The 22,094-nt window shown below is 38.5% G+C and overlaps 1 protein-coding gene across 1 annotated transcript in view; it reads left to right on the forward strand.

The window, feature by feature from the left end:
• LDAH (lipid droplet associated hydrolase) overlaps positions 1-22,094 on the forward strand; it is an 86,358-nt gene that overhangs the window by 48,356 nt on the left and 15,908 nt on the right. Inside the window, exon 5 of the mRNA XM_081100831.1 lies at positions 15,380-15,614. Coding sequence (XP_080956957.1) covers positions 15,380-15,614 — 235 coding nt within the window. The remainder of the gene's footprint in view (positions 1-15,379; positions 15,615-22,094) is intronic.

Here is a 22,094-nt window from a genome sequence, read left to right on the forward strand (position 1 = left end):
CCTCAGCCCCTCACCCAGATTGGCCAGGCACCCCAGCGGGGACCCCCACCCTGAAGGGGGTGTGACTAGCTGCAAACAGCCATCAGCCCCTCACCCAGGCTGGCCAGGCACCCAAGCAGGACTCCCACCCTGATCCGGGATACCCTTCAGGGCAAACCAGCCTGCCCCCACCCGTGCACCAGGCCTCTAGCCTATATAGTAAAAGAGTAATATGCAAACTGACCCTAACAGCAGAAAGACTGGGAATGACTGGTCACTATGACACACACTGACCACCAGGGGGAAGACACTCAATGCAGGAGCTGCCCCCCGGTGGTGAGTGCGCTCCCACATGGGGGAGCTCTGCTCAGCCACAAGCCAGGCTGGTGGCTGCCAGTACAGCGGTGGTGATGGGAGCCCCTCCTGCCTCCTCAGCAGCACTAAGGATGTCCGACTGCAGCTTAGGTCTGCTCTCTGCTGGCAAGTGGACATCTCCCGAGGGCTGCCTGGCTGCCAGAGGGATGCCTGATTGCCAGCTTAGGCCCAATCCCCTGGGGAGCAGGCCTAAGCCAGCAGGTGGTCATCCCCCAAGGGGTCCCAGACTGTGAGAGGGCACAGGCCGGGCTGAGGGACCACCCCCCCTCCCCCCAGTGCACAAATTTTTGTGCACCAGGCCTATAGTTTTATATAAGTGACTTAAGCATCTGTGAATTTTTGAATCTGGAGGTTCCTGGAACCAATTCCCCACGCGGATACCAAGGGACAAAAGTGTGTGTGTGTGTTTCTTTCTGAACCATTTGAACGTAAGTTGAATATAATATATCAGGGTCCTTACCCCTTTTGAGATGAATGGACTTTGTAGTTGCTCACTAATATTTGAACTGGTAACAGAGTACCTGATTCCCATTTCCCTCATACAGCATTTCAGATACCATGGAGTATTTTTTAATTGATAAATCAGTGACCCGTTGTCAGACAATGCAGTGTTTTGCTTCTGGACCACATAGAGTACTCCAGCTCCAAGTTTAGGGAATTGCCAAAGAGTAGTTTTTCAGTTAGCAAAGTCATCCTTTCAAATTCTATGTAGCTTTGCCTTTGGAAACCAAGAAAAAGCTGATATTGCCCAAGACGCTAGTATCATGTGGGAGTTTTGTAGCTGTAGGCATGAGGGTGCATTTGGTATTGTCTCCAATCACTGAATTCTGAGGCTGTGTGGGGAACACCGTTCAGTTTGAAATGACAGATGCTCTGTAGTAGCTTGTGGGACCACAGAGCAGCTGTGAAGAGTGATCTGCAGCGGGCCTGTGGACACTCTTCTTTCTGTTTGAGTTCTTAGAGATTCTGAACCTGAAGGACTCAGAGTGCATTTCAGGAAATCGTAAGCTGAGCAGAAGAGCATTTTGCATTAAAAGTAAAAGAAATGGCAAAAGCTTAAGAAGAATAGTCTGTAGGAAAATTTTGAAGCTATGTTTCCATTAAGTGTAATCATAAAGTTATATAAATATCTCGGTAAATATGCAAGCATTCTATGTAATTAGCAACCCTGACATGTAGATTAAATGCATGAAATGGCTTTTTTTATATTAAGGTAATTAAAGTATAGGAAAATCTCTGAGAGTAATTCACATGAATGGAAAGTGGTAAAAATGGTCAGTTTCATGAATGCCATTTATCTTAAGCAAAGTTTATTGAAATGGCATAATTTTTTTATTGGATATGAGATTTTTTTTCTTTTTTATTTTCTTGTTTAAAGTATCACAAATAGTATTACATATGTCTCCTTTTTTTCCCCCATTGACCTTCCCCGGCCTCCCCAAACCCCACACATGCCCTTATCCCCCCACCCCCCGCCCAGTGTCTTGTGTCCATTGGTTATGCTTATATGCATGCATATAAGTGGTTCGATTGATCTCTTACCCCCACCCCCACCCCCAACACTCCCCAGCCTTCCCGCTGTAATTTGACAGTCTTGTTCGATGCTTCTCTGCCTCTGTATCTATCTTTTTGTTCATTAGGTTATAATGTTCTTTATTATCCATAAATGAGTGAGATCATGGGGTATTTTTCTTTCACTGCCTGGCTTATTTCACTTAGCATAATGCTCTCCAGTCCCATCCATCCTGCTGCAAATGGTAAGGATTCCTTTTTTTTTTTTTATAGCAGTGTAGTGTTCCATTGTATATATGTATCATAGTTTTCTAATCCACTCATCTGCTGATGGGCATTTAGGCTGTTTCCAAATCTTGGCTATTGTAAGTTGTGCTGCTATGAACATAGGGGTGCATATGTCCTTTCTGATTGGTGTTTCTGTTTTCTTGGGATATATTCCTAGAAGTGGGATCACTGGGTCAAATGGGAGTTCCATTTTTAAATTTTTGAGGAAACGCCATACTGTTTTCCACAATGGCTGCACCAGTCTGCAGTTTCACCAGCAGTGTACGAGTGTTCCTTTTTCTCAACATCCTCTCCAACACTTGTCATTTGTTGATTTGTTGATGATAGCCATTCTGACAGGTGTGAGGTGGTACCTCATTGTTGTTTTGATTTGCATCTCTCAGATGATTAGTGACTTTGAGCATGTTTTCATGTGTCTCTTAGCCATCTGTATGTCCTCTTTTGAAAAGTGTCTATTTAGGTCCTTTGCCCATTTTTGATTGGGTTATTTATCTTCCTTTTGTTAAGTTGTATAAGTACCCTATAAATTATGGAAATTAAATCCTTATCGGATGTAACATTGGCAAATATATTCTCCCATGCAGTAGACTCTCTTGTTGTTTTGTTGATGGTTTCTTTTGCGGTGCAGAAGCTTTTATTTTGGTGTAGTCCCATTTGTTTATTTTCTCCTTAGTTTCCACTATCCTAGGAGATATATCAGTAAACATATTGCTCCAGGATATGTCTATATTTTGCTGCCTATGGATTCTTCCAAGATTTTTATGGTTTCCTGTCTTACAGTTAAGTCTTTTATCTATTTTGATTTTATTTTTGTGTATGGTGTAAGTTGGTGGTCTAGTTTCATTTTTTTGCATGTACCTGTCCAATTTTCCCAACACCATTTATTGAAGAGACTGTCTTGACTCCATTGTATGCTTTTGCCTCCTTTGTCAAATATTGAGCTTAATGGCTTGGATCAATTTCTGGGTTCTCTGCTCTATTCCATTGGTTTATATGTCTGTTCTTGTGCCAGTACCAGGCTGTTTTGAGAACAGTGGCTTTTTAATATAACTTGATACCTGGTATTTTAATTCCTCCAACTTTGTTCTTCTTTTTCAGAATAGCTGGGGCTATATGGGGTCTTTTTTATTCCATATTAATTTTTGGAGTTTGTTCTAGGTCTGTGAAGTATGCCGTTGGTATTTTAATGGGGATTGCATTGAATCTATAGATTACTTTGGATAGTATGGACATTTTAATGATGTTGATTCTATCAATCCATGAACATGGTATATTCTACTTCTTTATGTCTTCCTCTATTGCTTTTTTCAATGGCCTGTAGTTTTCTGAGTACAGGTCTTTTACTTTAGTTAAGTTTATTCCTAGGTATCTTAATTTTTTTGTTGCAATGGTAAATGGGATTATTTTTTTAGTTTCTCTTTCTGTGAGTTCATTATTGGTGTATAAAATTGCCATAGATTTCTGGGTGTTAATTTTGTATCCTGCTATGTTGCTGAATTCCTTTATTAAATCTAGTAGTCTTTAGATGGAGTCTTTAGGTGTTTCTATGTACAATATCATGTCATCTGCAGATAATAAAAGTTTTACTTCTTCTTTTACAGTTTGGATGCCTTTTATGTCTTCTAATCTAATCGCTATGGCTAGCCCTTCCAACACTATGTTGAACAGGAGTGGTGAAAATGGGCATCCCTGTCTCATTCCTATTATTAGGGGAAATGGTTTTAGTATTTTCTCATTGAGTATGATGGTGGCTATAGGTTGTCATATAAGGTATTTATTATTTTGAGATCTGATCCCTCTATTCGCACTTTGCTGAGAGTTTTTATCAAAAAAGGGTGTTGTATTTTGTCGTATGCTTTTTCTGCATCAATAGATATGATGTGATTTTTGTCTTTCAATTTATTTATGTGATGTATCACATTTATGGATTTGTGTATATTATGCCAGCCTTGCATCCCCAGAATAAATCCCACTTGGTCATGGTGTATGATCTTTTTAATGTATTGCTGGATACTATTTGCTAATATTTTGTTGAGGATTTTGACATCTGTGTTCATCAGGAATATTTGCGTGTAATTCTCTTTCTTAGTAATGTCTTTATCTGGTTTTGGGATTTGGGTAATGTTGGCTTCATAGAAAGAGCTTGGAAGTGTTCCTTCCTTTGGAAATTTTTGGAATAGTCTGAGGAGGGTAGGTTTTAGTTTGTCTTTTAATGTTTGGTAAAACTCCCCTATGAAGCTGTCTGGACTAAGGCTTTTGTTTACTGGAAGATTTTTGATTACTGCTTCGATTTCATCAGTTGTTATCAGCCTATTCAGGTTTTTTTTATTCTTCCTGATTGAGTTTTGGAAGATTGTATTTTTCTAGGAATATGTCCATTTTGTCTAGGTTGTCCAGTTTTGTTGGAATAGAATTGTTCGTAGTATTTTACAATCATTTGTATTTCTGTGGGGTTCATTGTCACTTCACCTCTTTCATTTCTGATTTTGTTTATTTGAGTCCTTTCTCTTTGCTTCTTGGTGAGCCTGGCTAGAGGTTCAACAATCTTGTTTCTATTGATTTTTTGTTTTATTGTGTGTGTTTTTTTATTTGGGGGATGGGTCTTTATGTCATTTATTTCCACTTTGATCTTTATTTCCTTCCTTCTTCTTACTCTGGGCTTTTCTTGTTGCTGTCTTTCTAATTCTTTAAGTTGTAGGTTTAGATAACTTATTGCCACTTTTTCTTGTTTTTGAGGTACACCTGTAATGCTATGAACTTCCCTCTCAAGATTGCTTTCACTGTGTCCCTTAGATTTTGCATTGTTGTGTTTTCATTGTCATTTGTTTCCAGAATGTTTTTTACTTCTCTTTTGATCTCTGTTGTAATCCAGTCATTGTTTAATAGCATGCTATTTAGCCTCCAAGTGTTGGATTGTTTTTATTGTAGTTGGTTTATAATTTTATACCACTGTAATCTGAGAAGATGCTTGATATGATTTTTAGATATATTGCATTGCTATCTATCTCTCCCTTGATATCTTCCAGAAGTTTTCTTTTGTATTTGGTGCTCCTGCATTGGGTACATATATGTTTACCAGAGTTATATCCTCTTGTATCAATCCCTTTAGTATTATGAAGTGGACTTCCTTGTCTCTTGTTATGGCCTTCACTTTGAGGTCAATTTTGTCAGATATAAGAATTGCTACCCCAGTTGTTTTTTTTTAATTTCAATTTACCTGAAAAATTTTTTTCCATCCCTTCACTTTCAGTCTGTGTGAGTTCTTTGTTCTGAGGTGGCCCTCTTGTAGACAGCATATATACGAATCATGTTTTCTTATTCAGTTTCCCTGTGTCTTTTGATTGGAGCATTTAATCCATTTATGGTTAAAGTTGTTATTGATAGGTACTTGTTTGTTATCATTTTTATTCTTTATTCCTATGTTCCTTCTTCCCTTTCTATTCTTTTTACAGCAGTCCCTTTAACATTTCTTGCATTGCTGGCTTGGTGGTAATAAACTCCCTTAGCCTTTTTTTTTTTTTTTTTTTTGTCTGTTAAGCTCCTGATTTTCCCTTTAATTTTGAATGATAGCCTTGCTGGATAGTGTATTCTTGGGTTCAGTCCCTTGCTTTTCATTACTTTGTATATTTCATTCCATTCCCTTCTGATGTGTTTCTGTTGAGAAATCATTTAATAGACTAATGGGAGATCCCTATAGGTAAGTTTCTGTCTCTCTCTTGCAGTTCTTAATATTCTGTCTTTATCCTTAACGTTTGCCATTGTAATTACATGTCTTGGAGTGGGTCTTTTGGGTTCCTCTTGTTTGGGACTCTCTGTACTTGTGGAACTTTTTTTCCCTCCCAAATCAGGGAAGTTTTCTGTCATTCTTTTTTTTTTTTTAATTTGGAAAGGGTATTTATTTATGGAGCACCTAAATATGTCGTTATTTCTTTAAATAGGTTTTCTATTCCTTGCTCAGCTTTAAGTACTTCTGGCACTCCTATTATGTGGATGTTGCTTTGTTTCATATTGTCCCTAAGTTCCCTTAAATCCTCCTCCTGCTTTTTAATATTTTTTTCTAGTTGCTGTTCAGATTGGGTGTTTTGCTACTCTGTCTTCTAACTCGCTGATTCGGTCCTCCACTTCTTCTAGTCTACTGATAAAACCTTCCATTGTGTTTTTTATTGCAGCTATGTCATTCTTCATTTCCTCTTGATTCTTACAGATGTTGGTAAATTTCTCATTCAAACGGTTTAGCATCCGTATTACCATTACTCTGAATTCTTTCTCTGACATATTGCTTGCCTCCATTTTACTTATTACCCTTTCTGGCAATTCCTTTCCTCTAGAGATTATTTCTTTGTCTCCCCACTTTGGCTGTCCCTTTGTATTTGTTTTATGTAATGTGTGTTGTTGACAATTTCAGTACCTGGACGACCTGCTTGAGGTCCGAGAAGTTGGAGCCCTTAGTCGTCCAATGGTCCAGGACTCTTTAGCCCAGAGTCTGGGACTGCCTTGAGTCTCACATCTTTAGTGTCTCTGCTCTGAGTTGTATTCCCTTCCTCCACGGTTCTGGTCCCTCAGTTGTCTGCTGCCGGTGCTCAGGGTCAGCTGGGGACAGATGCTCAGATCCTCTGATGTGCGACGCCCTGTGAAGCCGCAGAGCCCTCTGGCATGCAATTCACTGAAGGGCCCCAGTGTCCAGAACATGGTGTGCCCTAGTTTCTTCCTCTTTGCCCCACCAGCCTGGTCCTGGGGGCTCCACAGAGCGCCAAGTGGGGGTCCCTGGCCAGCACCATTGGTACTGTCCTTGGGTCTGAGCAGGTGCTGGGCCGAGTGTCCCTGGCCGGCATCATCAGCGCTGTCCTTGGGGCTTGGTGGGCACCGAGCCAGTTGTCCCTGGCCAGCACCAAATGTGCTGTCCTTGGGGCTGGGCAGGCGCCAGGTCAGGCAGTCCTAAGTGGCATAATTTTTTAACAGTAATCAATAGTTGAAGCATCTCATGCTTTACTTCATAGGGTATGGAGTTAATTGTTTCTGAAGCTGAATGTTTTGAAACTCTTGTAAGTATTGGCCTATCTCTAACAGTAATGGTAGTGATTGGCTTAACCCTTGGGAATTATGTCACCAAATGATAATTATTACTCAGAAATTCTTTTGTATGCAAGTATGTAGTGTTTATAATGGTTAATGGCATGGGCTCTAAAATACCTCATCTTAGTTGTTTTGCAGCTAAACCTTGGTTTTTTCATCTGTGGAATAAAGACACTTACTTGGTATGGTTGTGTGTGTTGAATGAGATAATATATATAAAGTGTATTGGTGTAGATCCTAGAAGATAGTGAGCTATCACTACTGTTATTATTCTAAGCACTTCCCTACGGTGGGTCATTTTCCTGTCTTATTGATGGGTGAAATTGTTAAGACAGTATAACATCTCAAAAAGCAAGCTCTTGACCACTCAAATAGAACTGTATTTGCAATTTATAAACTGCATACAGATGATTAAATAAGGTGAGTAGTCTTATCCTAACAAGAGGAAAACGTGGCCTTATGGGGAGAAGAGATCAACTAAACTAAGATTACTTGTAGGTCTATGCTTTGACTACTAGCAACTATATCTTTGAGGGCTCTCTGGTTTATATTGCATGTTCTCTAATGGGTCTTACCAATGCATAAAAGGAATCATATAAAAGGAAAAACTGTGTGCTTTGTTTTCTTGTTTCCAACTTGTGCAGAGGGGAAGCACCTAGCCATTACTGCAGCAGGTGGACTGAGCTAATCAGCAGATAGGGAAAGTAGCAATAATGCTGTTCTTTTGAAGATGTGGAAGTAGTATTTATCATGGCTTCATAACATGGGCATCATTGCTTTACCCCAGGAAGAAAATGGATGCATATGTAATAAATTATCTGAATAGTAAGGTTTATTGATGTTTTTTTAGATTTTACTTTTTTTTAAATGCCTCTATTATTGAAACAGAGTGCACACAAACCACATGTGAACATCACACTATTTACGTTTAAGTTGTTTCCTAGCTTCCTTTCTGAAAATTGATTAATAATAATAAATTCAGGAAAAAATTAACATCAAAGTACTATCTCAAGTCCCCAGGAAAGTGCCCTCTATAGAAAGCCCCAGTGTTTGTATTTACTTTCCTGTGCTATTCAAGAGAGCATGGTTGTGCTTCATTATCAAAAGTTGACTCTGGTAGATTTTAGATGAGAATGTGAAATATAAGAAAATGTTTCCTTAGAGTAGAATGAATTGGCCAGTCTAGTTCTTTCTTTAATGAGACAGTAACATAAGAAAATGTTTCGTCATGTACACAGATTTGGAAACCTTCTCTGCACAGCTGTTTTATAAAATTGGGTATACTTCCTTGACCTCGGTGATTTTTTGGCCAATAGGTTGCTATATGAATAAAAGAAGTTTTTATTACTATGATTTATCCTATCAAATGTGGACTATAAATTTCACTGAAATTATTATTATGATATCTAGGAAAAGTATAAGTTTCACCCAACAGGTAATAACTGTTGTTCTCCAAAGACAAAAGAGGAAAACCCAGTCTCACCAACTAAATATTAGTTGTGATGAACAGTATTTGGTCTTCTTATGTTTTTGAGAGGCAATGATGCATTCAGAGCACATATTAGAACTTCCTCATTGCTTCGGTGCATTCCCATGATTTCAGAGTACACTTTAATTCTCAATTTGTTATTGATATGGATCAACCAAATGCAACCCTGTAGTTGCTCATGTATTTTTAGAGTTTCCCTTGCATGCAGTTTTGTTTAACATGGGTCACAGTAATGGATCATTTATCTGAAGTAATGGATTGCTTCCTCTTTCTGCCAGCTGATTGGATCAGTCTAAAGTTCCTTATGTACTGTGGGTTACAGAACTCGTATGGAATCCGTATGGTGCATTTATTAGTGTGACAGTAACTGTATTAACCATTTATGTTCTCTAAGTCTTTGAAGATGTTGCAATAAACACAAGGAAGCCTTATTTTGAAGTGAATAAACTGGAAACTAAATTGAGCAATGAGTTATCATAAAAGACTAAATTACCAGGGTTTTGGGGAAACAGATCTTTTTCCTTGGTTGATTGTTCAGGGATCAGGGAACACAAAAACATTTATTTCTAACTCTCCCATTTAAAATATTTGTACTGTGTTTTAGCATCTTTTTCTGCTTTCATAAACAGAGTACAATAATTTAGTTTATTTTCCCAATGAAGAATTTGTAGCACCTGAGAGTCCTAGTCTGAATAATTTCTCTTATCATCTGCAGTGCTGTTACAAACGTAGATTATTTAAAGGGATTGGGATTAAATGTACTGACCTCACATTATTCCTTGGAATTATTTTTAACCAGATCCCTGAGAGTAGTTGGTTGGTTATTTATTAAAATCAACCTGGAGAAGAAAATGAGATTGAGAGTTGATTAAATTCCAGTTAGGGGAGATTGCATTATTCAGTGACACCTAATTTTCCAGGTATCATTTGTAGGATTTAGTTGAAAAACCTGAACATAAGCAAAATTACCTTTGTTCTTTCAAAATTAAAAAGCCCAAAGAATATAAGAGCCCCATGGTTTAGGATGTCTCATTTGAAGCTTGCTAACTCACTTTATCTGCAATCCCAACCACGGTAGAAAACCAGTTGTCTACCAGATTAATAAATAAAAGGAGAAAAATCGCACAATCACCTCAATGGGTACAGAAAAGATATTTGGTAAATTCAGCAACCATTTGTGATTTTCAAACGCAGTTAGCAAACTACAAATGGATGAAATTTTTTCAGTCTGACAAAGTCTATCTCTAGAAAACCTTCGGCAAACATCATGCTTTATGGTGATTATATTGAAGATATTTTTTAGGTTGGAGCAAGAATTATTTCTAGTGAGTATTATAATAAGATTTTGGCTAACTTAATAAAGTAAGAAAAATAAATAAAAGAGATAGTGATTTGAAATGAAGAAACAGCACTGTTTATTTGTGGATGATATGAGTTTGTACTTAGAAAATCCAAAAGAATCTACAGACAAGTTATTAGAACTAATAAGGAACTTTAATAAGTTGCTGGACACAGGATCAACAAGCAAATATCTTCTATGTTATATAAGCAACAGCCCTCAGAAAATGATATTTTTAAAATATCCTATTTACAAAAGCATAAAAATAATAAACACCTAATTATGTGACAATAGTTAAACATGACAGCTACCTGTAAAATGTATAAAACGTTTTAGAGTCACTAAAGATTTATAATAAAAGGAGAACTACGCATGTTCATGGGTTGGGAAACTCAATATTGTAAAGATATTACTTCTCAAATTAATTTATAAATTTAGTACAGTCTCAATCAGAATCTCAAAAAGATGTTTGTGGAACTTGAATAGCCAATTCCAAAATGTATATGGACATGCAGAGAGCCAAAACTACCCAAGACATTTTTGCAGAGCAAGATGGGGTTTAACCTACTCTACCCAATATCAAAGTGTATTATAAGCTTTAGTAAATAAGGCATTGTGCCCGTGTCCCTGAGTTGGACAAGCAGGCTGGTAGAACAGATTGGAGAGCCCTGAAAAGGACCTGTTTGCATATGCACGGGATTTACGACCGAAGTGTCACTGCAGAAAAGCAGGGGAGGGCAGACTTTGCACTTAGTGCTGGGGCAACTGGATTTCCATATGGAAAAGAATTAAATTAGACCTATATTTCATACCAAACACAAAAACTCCCGTCAGGTCGAGTATAAGCCTAAATGTGAAAGACTAGACCATGGAGCTTTTGGAGGTTTTATTGAGGAATGTTGGCTGCCAGGGAGCCTGCAGTGGCTGAACTTGGCCGACCTGGCTTCTCACCACAGCTTATAGATCCAGGTGGGACTGCACTGACCGAGGCTGAGAAGTCCGTTTCTTCACCATCTCCTTTGCTGCCACTGCAGCTGCTATCAAAAAGCCTACTCTCATCCTTGATGGAGAATTCTTCCCAGGATAGGGAAGGTGGCTTCTCTCAACCCCTCAGCTGGGAGGCCTGGCAGGGTAATGGGAAATGCTACCTCTCTTAACACCACAGATTGCTTTTTATGAATCCACCCCTGTTTAAATCTCTCGAGTTTTGTTACATCCAATATCACTTGCAGGAATAAAAGGACTCATTTATTAGAACTACCCAAAAGATGGTGGTAGAATTCTGAAGGTGAAGGGGTGGCATCCATGCTTAATTGCGGCAGCACTCCAGATGCTGGCAAACTTGCCATCGTTTCTACCTCTCACATTTGTAAAGTATGCTGCTTGGTGTCCAAGTGGGATGCCAGCTCCCTGGACTGAACTGCTAACAGACAGTGTGATGGAAAGTCACTTTCTGTGTGAGCTCCAGACACCCACTGCAGGGACTGTCCTTTCAGAAACAGAAGAGCGGAGTCTAACAATCCCTGCCGTGTGTAAGAGGTCCTTTGGACCCACGTCTTTATTACTTATATTGTTAGATTTCTTAACATTTGCCACTCAGAAGGGCACATTGCACACATCTGAGACGGCAGTCACACTTGTCTTTGAGGCATTAGGAGAAGTCCTGAAGAATGTCTTGGGACTAAAATGCAAAGATGAAGCGGTGGCATAGCCACTTTATACAGAAGCGGAGAGACGTGTGAAAGCTGTTAGGTTCTTTACTTGTGCTCCTGCAGCTGAAGGTAATTGTCATTATAATGCCTGTGCTACATACTCCGCTTACCCGTAATCAAGAACAGTATTTTCAGTCCACGGTTGGGAATCCTTGGATGCCAAGAGCTGAGTGTATGCATGTTCTACATTTTATATGGGGACTTGAACATCTGCAGATTTTGGTATCCACAGGTTTTCTGAAACCAGTCCTCCCTGGATATCAAGAGATGACTGAATTTGGGGGGAGTCAATGTTTGCATGCAGATTTTTTACTGAACGGGGGTGGGCACCCCAGAACCCCGCATTGTTCAAGGGTCAACTGTATATGACCTTTGTATAAACCCATTGCACTTCCGGCAGCTGGCTCTGATGGGAGGATTCTGGATCATCCCTGACATTCTGGAGTGGACAGTGATATCATTATAATTCCCGTGGATGCCTCAGAGGCCTTTATTAAGAACAGTCCATCCAGCATCTCTGCTTGGTGCTTGAGAAGATGCCAAGGTGGCAGAAACTCCTGTATTCTGGCTGAAACCCTGAATCCATTTGAAAAGTGTGTTACGAGTATTTTGCAATCTGTTGTTGCCAAGCCAGAATTTTAAAAATCACCTGAAAAGGCTGTGATTCCCTGCTCCCAAAGAACGTCTTTTGTTCTCCATCAAGGCCATGTTGGTGTTCAGGGAACAGTACATTCTTACTTACGTAACTGGAGGAAATCTAGTAGAGGTCGAGTTGTTGTGACCAAAAATGATCTGTCATTGTTGAGAGCAAAGGAAAAGTCTACAGGAAATGGCTGAGCAGTTAGCTGACAGATACGACCAAGGGAAAATAAGAGGATATGGCTAGAAAGAAAAGAGCCCTCCACAGCTCTCACCCTCAAATCCCTTTTCTCTATTAATAAGAGAGACATGAAGGCAGAATTACAGGTGCTACCTGATCAACTTTAATGTTTGGGCAATGCCCTCAAACAGGTTACTATGAAAAACGACAAAGAGACCAAGTCCACCAAAACCCACCTTCTCTCTCAGATTCTGACGGGAAAAGTGCACTCAGCCCATCCAGAGGGAGGAATGTAACACGTAAGGGAAATGGCAAGTGACTGATACCTGAAATCACAGGAACAGACTCACGCTGAAGCTAAACACAACGAAGGCTTAAACCCACACTGTAGAACAGATAAGAAGGTAGCATTATCTAATTCCTAAAACATTTTGAATGAAAATATATCTTCATGATTTGAGGTTAGAGAAGAATTTCTTGAACCAGGCACAAAGAACAATAACTATAAAAGAAAAGCTGTTCAACTCAACTGCATCAAACTGTAGGACTTATCTCCATTATGAAAAAAAAAAAAGAATAATACGAGTTGAACAGGCAAGCCAAGGACTGACACAAGAAAAAGGACTGGTATGTGGAATAAAAAACAGCTCCTACAAATCAATATGAAAAAAAAAAAAAAAAACAGGAAGCCTAATAGAAACATATGCAAGAGACTTGAATAAGTACTTTAGATGATATAGAAAATGTCCAATAAACATTTAAAAGCTATCCAACCTTATTATTCATCAGAAACACAAATCAAAACCACAATGAGATACCGCTATATCAGGTTAGTAAAAATTACAAAGTTTGCCAGTACCAAATAATGGTGAAGATAGGAAACAGTGTGAACTCTCATATCTGTTGTTAGGGGAGTAAATTGGTACAACTACCTTAGAAATTATCTACTAAATAGAAATTATCTATTTGGAATTATCTACTAAAGCTGAACATATGGATACCATATGACCCACTCTTTCTACTTCGAGCTGATATAGTCAACAGAAATACATGCACACATGCACCAAGAGACATGTATAAAAATATATAGTTCATGGCAGCATATTTATAGTTCCTCTGGATTGAAATCAACCCAAATATCTATCAGTAAACTAAATAAGTTGAGGTATGTTCATACAACGGAAAACTATATAGCAAAGATAATCTATTGCTACATATATCAACATGGGTGAATCTTATAGGCAATATTGAGTCCAGGAAGTAAAACATGAAAATGTAGTGTATGATTGCATTTATGGAAAGTTCATTAACAGACAGAAATTAACTATAGTATTAAGGGATATGTATTAGTCTGCTGGAACTGCCATAACAAAATACCATAGACTGTGTGGCTTACACAACTGACATTTATTTTCTCTGGAGGCTGGAAGTCCAAGAGCCACATGCCAGCATGGTTTCTGGCAGGACTTCTTCCTGGCTTGTAGATGGCCACCAGACCTCCTCTTTGTGTGTGGTGAGGAAGAGACCAGCTGTCTGGGGTCTCTCCTTATAAGGATAAGTAATCCTATCAGCCCCACCCTATGACCTCATTAACCTTAATTACCTATCTAGATACAGTCCCATTGGAAGTTAGGGCTTCAACATATACATTTGGGGCAAAACAGTTCATTCTGTGGCAGGATGAAACGTAATAATGAAAAGCAAAACAAGGAAGTGATTATAATATTAAGGGATGATGAGTATTCATATAAAGCATAGTCAGGAAGTCAGGATAGAGGTTATTAAGGTATGAGCAGAAAAAGGAGTTGTGATTAGAAAATGCCATGGTGGCCATGTTTTGTTTCTTGACCCATATAACCATTCATCTGATAAATTATTTGTTAAATGTCACATTTAAATTTTGTGTACTTTTCAGTATGTGTTATACTTAACAATATAAGAGGTGGTGGTTGTTTTTTTTTAAAAAAGCAAAACTATTGTGTTCATTCTCATTTCCTGTTGTACAATCTGGTAACATTGATGCTCTATTCCATTTTGTTACTTTATTTTTGGTAGGGGATTGTGCTTTACTGTTTTGACTTCTAATTCCTCATAAAAATTATTTTTATATATTAATTTTTAAATATTAATGATGGTAAATTTAAGATGTTCAGTGATGCTCTTTTTTCTTCTGGGATATTTTTAAAATATATTTCCTGATATTATAAGGAATTCAGTTGAAATGATATTTTTGCCCTTAAACATTTTCCCATGTAGATAGAGATTTCCAGCTTCACTTGTCCCTGGCCTGCACTTTATTAAGGTTGAATCAGTTGTTAGAAATATATTTGGTCTTATTAAAGATTATCTTTGGTTGGTAAGATTAAGAACTAGAGGTTTTCAAAGTGACTATCCCCAAATATAATCAATAAAAGAAAGGCTGACTAGATAAACTAGAGTTTTTATGTGGCTCTACTTTCTTCTGAGTTGTTATAACTACTAAAATAGTATATATCTACTTGCATCAACCCTTCAAAGGGATTCTGAATTGCTGTCACAGTCAAGAAGTTACCTAGGAATCTGATTTCCTCCTCACCCTGAAAATTAACCCCACCAATTCAAGGGACATCCTAATATCCTACCCAGATTGGTTGTGGGCTAAGATGGCAGTGGGTGGTGATTCTTAGTCTGAACAAATCTTTAGTCACATTCCAAAACCCAGTCATTTGTCGATGCTACATAGAAGAAACAATAAATCATTAGGTTATTTATCCCTTAAGAAACTTTTCATCAACATATGCTTTCTCTTGTAGATAATTCGCTCCTTTCTGCTCTTTCCAACAATTGAGCGAATGTCCGAGTCACCCAACGGCAGGATTGCCACTCCATTTCTGTGCTGGCTTCGATATGCTCTCTATGTTTCTAGCTACTTATTACTTAAACCATGTCCGGAGACAATCAAGTCCTGGCTGATCAAAATGGCCCTTCAAAGGATGAACTTGCAGAGTGAATTTTCGGTCCTTAGTGTGTTGGAACCATTCTGCCTTGGTAAGTACATTTAAAATTTATGGGTTTATTCTTGTATCAGAAAGCATTAAGAGAATAATTTCAGACGATGGATGAATATCAACCAAGGAATTCTATGTTGGATTTTTTCTTCCAAAAGTTTAAAACTAGAAATAAAATGAGAATAGAGTGAGGGGAGTTCTGTTTGATAAATAGAAAAGACTCTTCAAACGTTAAGTTTAAACCGTATCCTGCTATTTCTCCACTCTAGCTGCAGAAAGGTGAGAAAGAATTTTTCTGTACAAAGTATACTTGAGGATCCAACCGGCAACCTAGGTATATGCCCTGACCGGGAATCAAACCCAGAAAATTTCAACTTGAATCAAAAAAGACAATAGAGGCCAACACCAAAATGACAGAGAATTATTTGGCAAAGATTTTAATGCAGCCATTATAAAATGCTTCAATGAGCAATTAGTGAACATGTTTGAAACTAATGAAAAAAATAGAAAGCGTCAGGAAAGAGATTTAAAGAAAAACTGAATGGAAATTTTAGAACTGAAAAATACAGTAAGATTAAAAAATAACTAATTTTAAAAATTGAAAATGGAAAAGCTCACCAGGAAAGTGGAAGGGACAAAAGAAAGAATTGGTAGACACGAGGATAGAACAGTATAAATAGAAATTTCCCAAATTTGGCAAAAGACATAAACCTACAGATTCAAGAAGCTAGATGAATTTTAAACAGAATAACTCTAAGAAAACCACACACAATATATCATAACCAAACTTTTAAAAGCTGGAACAAAGAAAATGTCTTGAAAGCACCAAGAGAGAAATGATACATTAATTATAGAGGAAAATCTATTTGAATGACAACTGGTTTCTCATCACATATGACACATATTTCAAGTGCAAAAAGAAAAGAACCATCAATACAGAATTATATATTCAGTGAAAATATCCTTCAGGGGGGAAAAAGAGGAAATTAAGTTATGAAGGAAAACCAAAGGAATCTGTAACTATAAGATGTAGCATAAAAGAATCTCTGTTAGAAGTTCTCTAAATATGAAGTGATAAGAGAAGGAATCTTGAAATATTAAGAAAGGAAAAAACAGAAGAAAAAGTGAGGAATTATATTTTTCTTCGCTTGAGATTTCTAAATTACTTTTAACAGTTGAAGCAAAAATTGTAACACTGGTTCTAAATGTATACAGAAGAAGTATTTAAGACAATTATAAGTAGGGAAGGGTAAAGGAACAAAAAAGGTAGTAAGGAGTAAGGTTTCTCCATTTCACTTGAACTGGTAAGACATCAATACCATTAGACCATATATATATATATGTATAACTAGAGGCCCGATGCACGAAGATTCATGCAAGAATGGGCCTTCCTTCCCCTGGCTGCCAGCACCGCCTTGGCTCTGGCTAGAGCCGCCTTTCCGCCTTCCCACTCTGCCCAGAGGCCCGGAGCAGCTGGGGCGGTGCAGAACGCCTGTGTCATCGCCATGGTGACGACGCAAGCATCCCACCCCTGGCCGCTTGGCACCTGCGTATGCAAATTAACTCACCATCTTTGTTGGTTTAATTTGCATACTCATGATTGGCTGGTGGGCGTTGCAAAGGTATGGTCAATTTGCATCTTTCTCTTTTATGTGTGTGTGTGTGTGTGTGTGTATACATATATATATATATATATATATATATATATATGTACACACACACACACACACACATATATATATATACACACACACACTCTACAATACCTAGAGTAACCACTTTAAAGTCTATACAAAGAGATACTGTAAAACACCGCAAGTAAATAGAAATGGAATTCTAAAACATATTCAGTAGCCCTAGCTGGTTTTGCTCAGTGTTAGAGCATCAATCCATGGACTGAAGAGTCTCGGGTTTGATTCCAGTCAAGGGCACATACCTCAGTTGCAGGCTCGATCCCTGGCCCAGTCAGGGCGCATGCACGAGGCACCCAATTGATGTGTCTCTCTCACATGGATGTTTCTCTCTTGCTGTTTCTCCCCTCCCTTCCTCTCTCTCTAAAAATCAATGGGGAAAAATATCTTTGAGTGAGGATTAACAAAACAAAATAGAAAGAAATTCAGTAATACATAGAAAGACAAAATAAAGAATATAGAGAAACAAAAAAATAGAAAGCAAATAATAAAATGACACAACATCTAACATATCAATAATTACATTAAATGTAAATGGCCTAAATACATCAATTAAAAGACAAAGATGGGCAGAGTGAAATAAAAAAAAATAACTACATACTGTCTTCAGAAAACTCAGTTCAAATAAAATTATTTATATAGATTGAAAGTAAAAGAATGGGAAGATACACATCATGCAAATGTTGGTCAAAAGGAACCAGGAATGACTGACTGTGTTAATACAGGTATCCCCCACTTCCAAATTTCAAATTGCACCACTTTCACAAAATACTTACATTGTTAACTTGTTTTCACTAACAAGAAGAAATTCAGAGGATTTTCACTTAAAAACAAAACAAAAAAATTACCATACTAATGTTGGACTTTTGTAAAAGTGAAGTGGCACAACAGGAACTTTAGAAAGCAGGAGATACTCTTCACTTCGTGCCATTTGGCTTAGGAAAGGTTTCATAGGAATGCTCTACTTTTGGAAAGCAGGGGAGACCTGATCAGACTTCAGAGCAAAGAAAATTATCAGAGACAAAGAGGGACATTACATAATAGTAACAAAGGGGCCAATCTATCTAGAAGATATTGCAGTCCTAAATGTGTATGCACCAAATAAGATTACTACAAAATATAAGAAGCAAAAGCTGACATAACCGAAAGGAGCAATAGACAAATCTATAAACATAGATGGATACTGAAGCACCCTTCTCTCAACAATTAATAGAACAAGGCAGGAAATTCACAAGGATATAGGATAATTCAATAATAGTATCACCGCCCTAACCGGTTTGGCTCAGCGGATAGAGCGTCGGCCTGCGGACTCAAGGGTCCCAGGTTCGATTCCGGTCAAGGGCATGTACCTTGGTTGTGGGCGCTACCCCAGTGGGGAGTGTGCAGGAGGCAGCTGATCGATATTTCCTCTCATCAATGTTTCTAACTCTCTATCCCACTCCCTTCCTCTCTGTAAAAAATCAATAAAATATATATATAAAAAAAATAGTATCCACCAACAGGATTTAATAGACATTTATAGAACACTCCACCCAAAACATCAGGATTTTTTATAGGCATTAGATTGGCAACAACCTGTACTTTTCTTATGTCTCCTTAAAAACATTTTCTAAACCAAAATCAGGACATAGGATACAAGAAAGTTTTACTTGTTTCTCTATGTGTATTTAATGACCTATATACAGTTGTCCTGAAGTATCCATAGGGGTTTGGTTCCAGGACCCACCGTAGATACCAAAATTCAAGATGCTCAAGTCCCTTGTAGAAAATGATGTAATATTTGCATGTAACCTATATCTGCATTTAGGTTACTACAGGGTATGCCTACACCTCAGTTCGTTTGAGTGGACGTAGCATACTGTTCAGCACATAGCAAATCCAAGTTTTGCTTTTTGGAACTTTCTGTGCTTTTAAAAAATATATTTTCTACCTGAGACTGATTGAATTCGCAGAGGTATGGCCCATGGATACAGAGGGCTGATTGTAGTATGTTACCTATAACAAATAATCAAGTGTTTCATGTTTTTAATTAAAACAGGTAATTATTAAAGGTGTTTTCCAGTTTTTCTATAGCAGAACTATAAACACCCTCATAAAGAAGTAGTCTGCATAAGCTGCCCTTGAGAGAAAGGAATGCTGTACTTCCAGAGAGCAGGGGAGACCTGTATCAGACAGTAGACTTCAGACTTTCCAAAAGTGGGAGTTATGCTACCTCACTTTTACAAAAGACCAACATTAGTGTGTAATGTTTTTTGTCTTGTTTTTATGTGAAAATCCTCTGAATTTCTTCTGGTTAGTAAAAACAGGTTAGCAATGTATTGTGAAAGTGCAGCTTGAGAGAAGTAGTCTTCATAAGCCGCAGTGACTGGCCTGCTGCATCTTCCAGCAGCCCCACGTGCAGGCATCAAGGAGCGAGACAGTTTGGAGACTAGGACACATTCCTTTCCGTGACTCAGCAGCTAGAGCCTTCCAAGCTATATGCATTGTTGCTTGGAGAAGCCTGGGATTCCTTTCCCACACGTCCATAGTAGATATACTATATGCAAAGCAGACCCTGTAAGTGTAAATCAAACCGAACGCTCAGCCACATTGCTTCATCTCTGATCCAAACAACCAACCTGCAAACAAATATGTGGAGCACAGCCCTCCTATTTTTGACAACCCTTCCTCCTCTGATTTTTTTTTCCCCCTCTTCATTCTAGACCTGGCCTTCTGATGTTCAGGTAACCAGTACTTCAGTGATCTCTGGGTATTTTTTCCCCATTGGCCACCCAGTCTATGTAACCTTGGGTAAAGATAAAGGGGCAAGAATACCAGTCGTCTTTCTTCTTAGGGTGCTTGGTTCAGTCTCCTAATAGTGACTCTCAGATGCTCCTTAACCAAACATCTCAATCTTCCTAGCCAGCTATTCCCAGCATCCCCTTTGAGTCCCATGTCACCCTCGCCTCCTCTTGTAACAACTACAACAGAAGCCACCTTTGCCCAGGCTTGCCCTGGCCATCCCTTAAGTGATTCCTGTTACCTTGCTTATTACAAACAGAAGAAGGTCCCAGCTGAGAGGAAACGATACTTATACGACACTGGCCCTTGCAGGTGATTCGTGGACTCTTCCCAAGCTTGTATCCCATGAATGGTGAAGGTGATCTGCCACTTGAGTTGGCAGCCTGGTTTTCAGGTTAAACAAAGAGAGGGGTTATCAAGAGAAAGGAAGACCAGGCCCAAGATCCTTTTCAGGGGCCATTCTCACTGTGCCCTCTGGGCAGCCCCCCTGCAGACCTGCTTCTCTGTGGCCTACATCCAGGCAATGACCTTCAACATGCCAGCTTGACTTTTAGGCCTTGCGGTGTTTGCACATTATGTAATGTCTGTGCTTCGGGAGAAATCTTACGGAAACAAACGGAGGAAGTTTGCCCGTCCAAGTAGTGGATAATAAATCCTGCCTGTCAAGATGGAAACTGATTTTCTGTAGCCTTCAGTTTATGCACACATTTTGTTGTTGTTGTTGTTGTTGTTGTTGTTATAAGGTCTGAAAATTTCAAGGAACCAACATTTCAAATACTGTTGCCTTTTGGCAAAGTTGGCATGTCCCTTTCTCCAAACTGAGATTATGGGCCTTGACCTTCGTCACCAGCTGAGTCCTGAAGCTTCATTTCCCACCCAGCCTTCAGAGCAGAGCAGCCGCATTCGGTTAGCATATGTTGGAAACTTTACCAGTGTCCGATCCGTTCACTTGTGTCACTAGATTGTTTCCAGTGTTCTTTTTAAAGAAAATATGTGGGGGTTTTCTTTAATTTTCATGCTGGAATGTTTGCTACTACATATTTTCCTTAGAATGGATGTTCTGTTTCATGAGAAATAGACTTTTCACCGAGACAGCTAAATTGGATTTTCTGATCAAAGCTAAAAGCAAATACATTTTAGCTTAGCAGTATCACAGGTCAAGATAATTAACTTTAAAAAATATTCTAGGGTCTTTCACTTAGTTAGGCCAAATTGGTGTTTTAATTCCTTTCAGTTACCTAACTAGAAAAACAGTGCAGAGACAGAGGTATTCCTGGCAGGTTACATTACTCTCCTGTAGACATTCTTGTAAAAGAAACTTTCCTTTCCTTAGTCAATATGGAAATAACTTCTGAAAACACGTACAGTGATATGGAAGGAACTGAACCATTCAGTGAGCTGATACATAAGCTGCACTGAAGAATCACAAAGTCTTCAGAATACATCTGACTCAATCCCAGAATAATGTGGGTTTTTTGTAATATATTTTTATTGATTTCAGAGAGAGGAAGGGAGAGGGAGAGAGATAGAAACACCAATGGTGAGAGAGAATCATTGATTGGCTGTCTCCTACACACCCCCTGCTGGGGATTGAGCCCGCAACCCAGGCATGTGCCCTTGACCAGAATTGAACCCAGGACCTTTCAGTCCCCAGGCCGATGCTGTATCCACTGAGCCAAACAGGCTAGGGCCAGAATAATGTTTTTAATAAAACAAAACTAGACTCCCATATTTCCTCTTCTCTCATGATGTGTGTAGGTTAGGAGAATCCATTTATGAAAGCCAACTGCAACTTTAATGCTTCATGGAAGTTTAGCCTACAATTCAGCAATGAAGGAAAGATTTGTGTGTGTGTATGTGGTCTGTATTAGGGTTAAGAGCAAAAGGTGATTAGTTATGGTACTAGAATATCACCTGTTTTAGAATTAAATGACTTGAGGTTTTACTAATTTTTTTCTAAAGAAAATTTTATATATTTAAATTATCTGCCACTCTAAAAAAATTTATTATTTTTTTAAAAATCATACACTGTCACATAGATAAGATTA

Source organism: Myotis nattereri, assembly GCF_964212035.1.
Source record: "Myotis nattereri genome assembly, chromosome: 10".
Taxonomy (NCBI): Eukaryota; Metazoa; Chordata; class Mammalia; order Chiroptera; family Vespertilionidae; genus Myotis; species Myotis nattereri.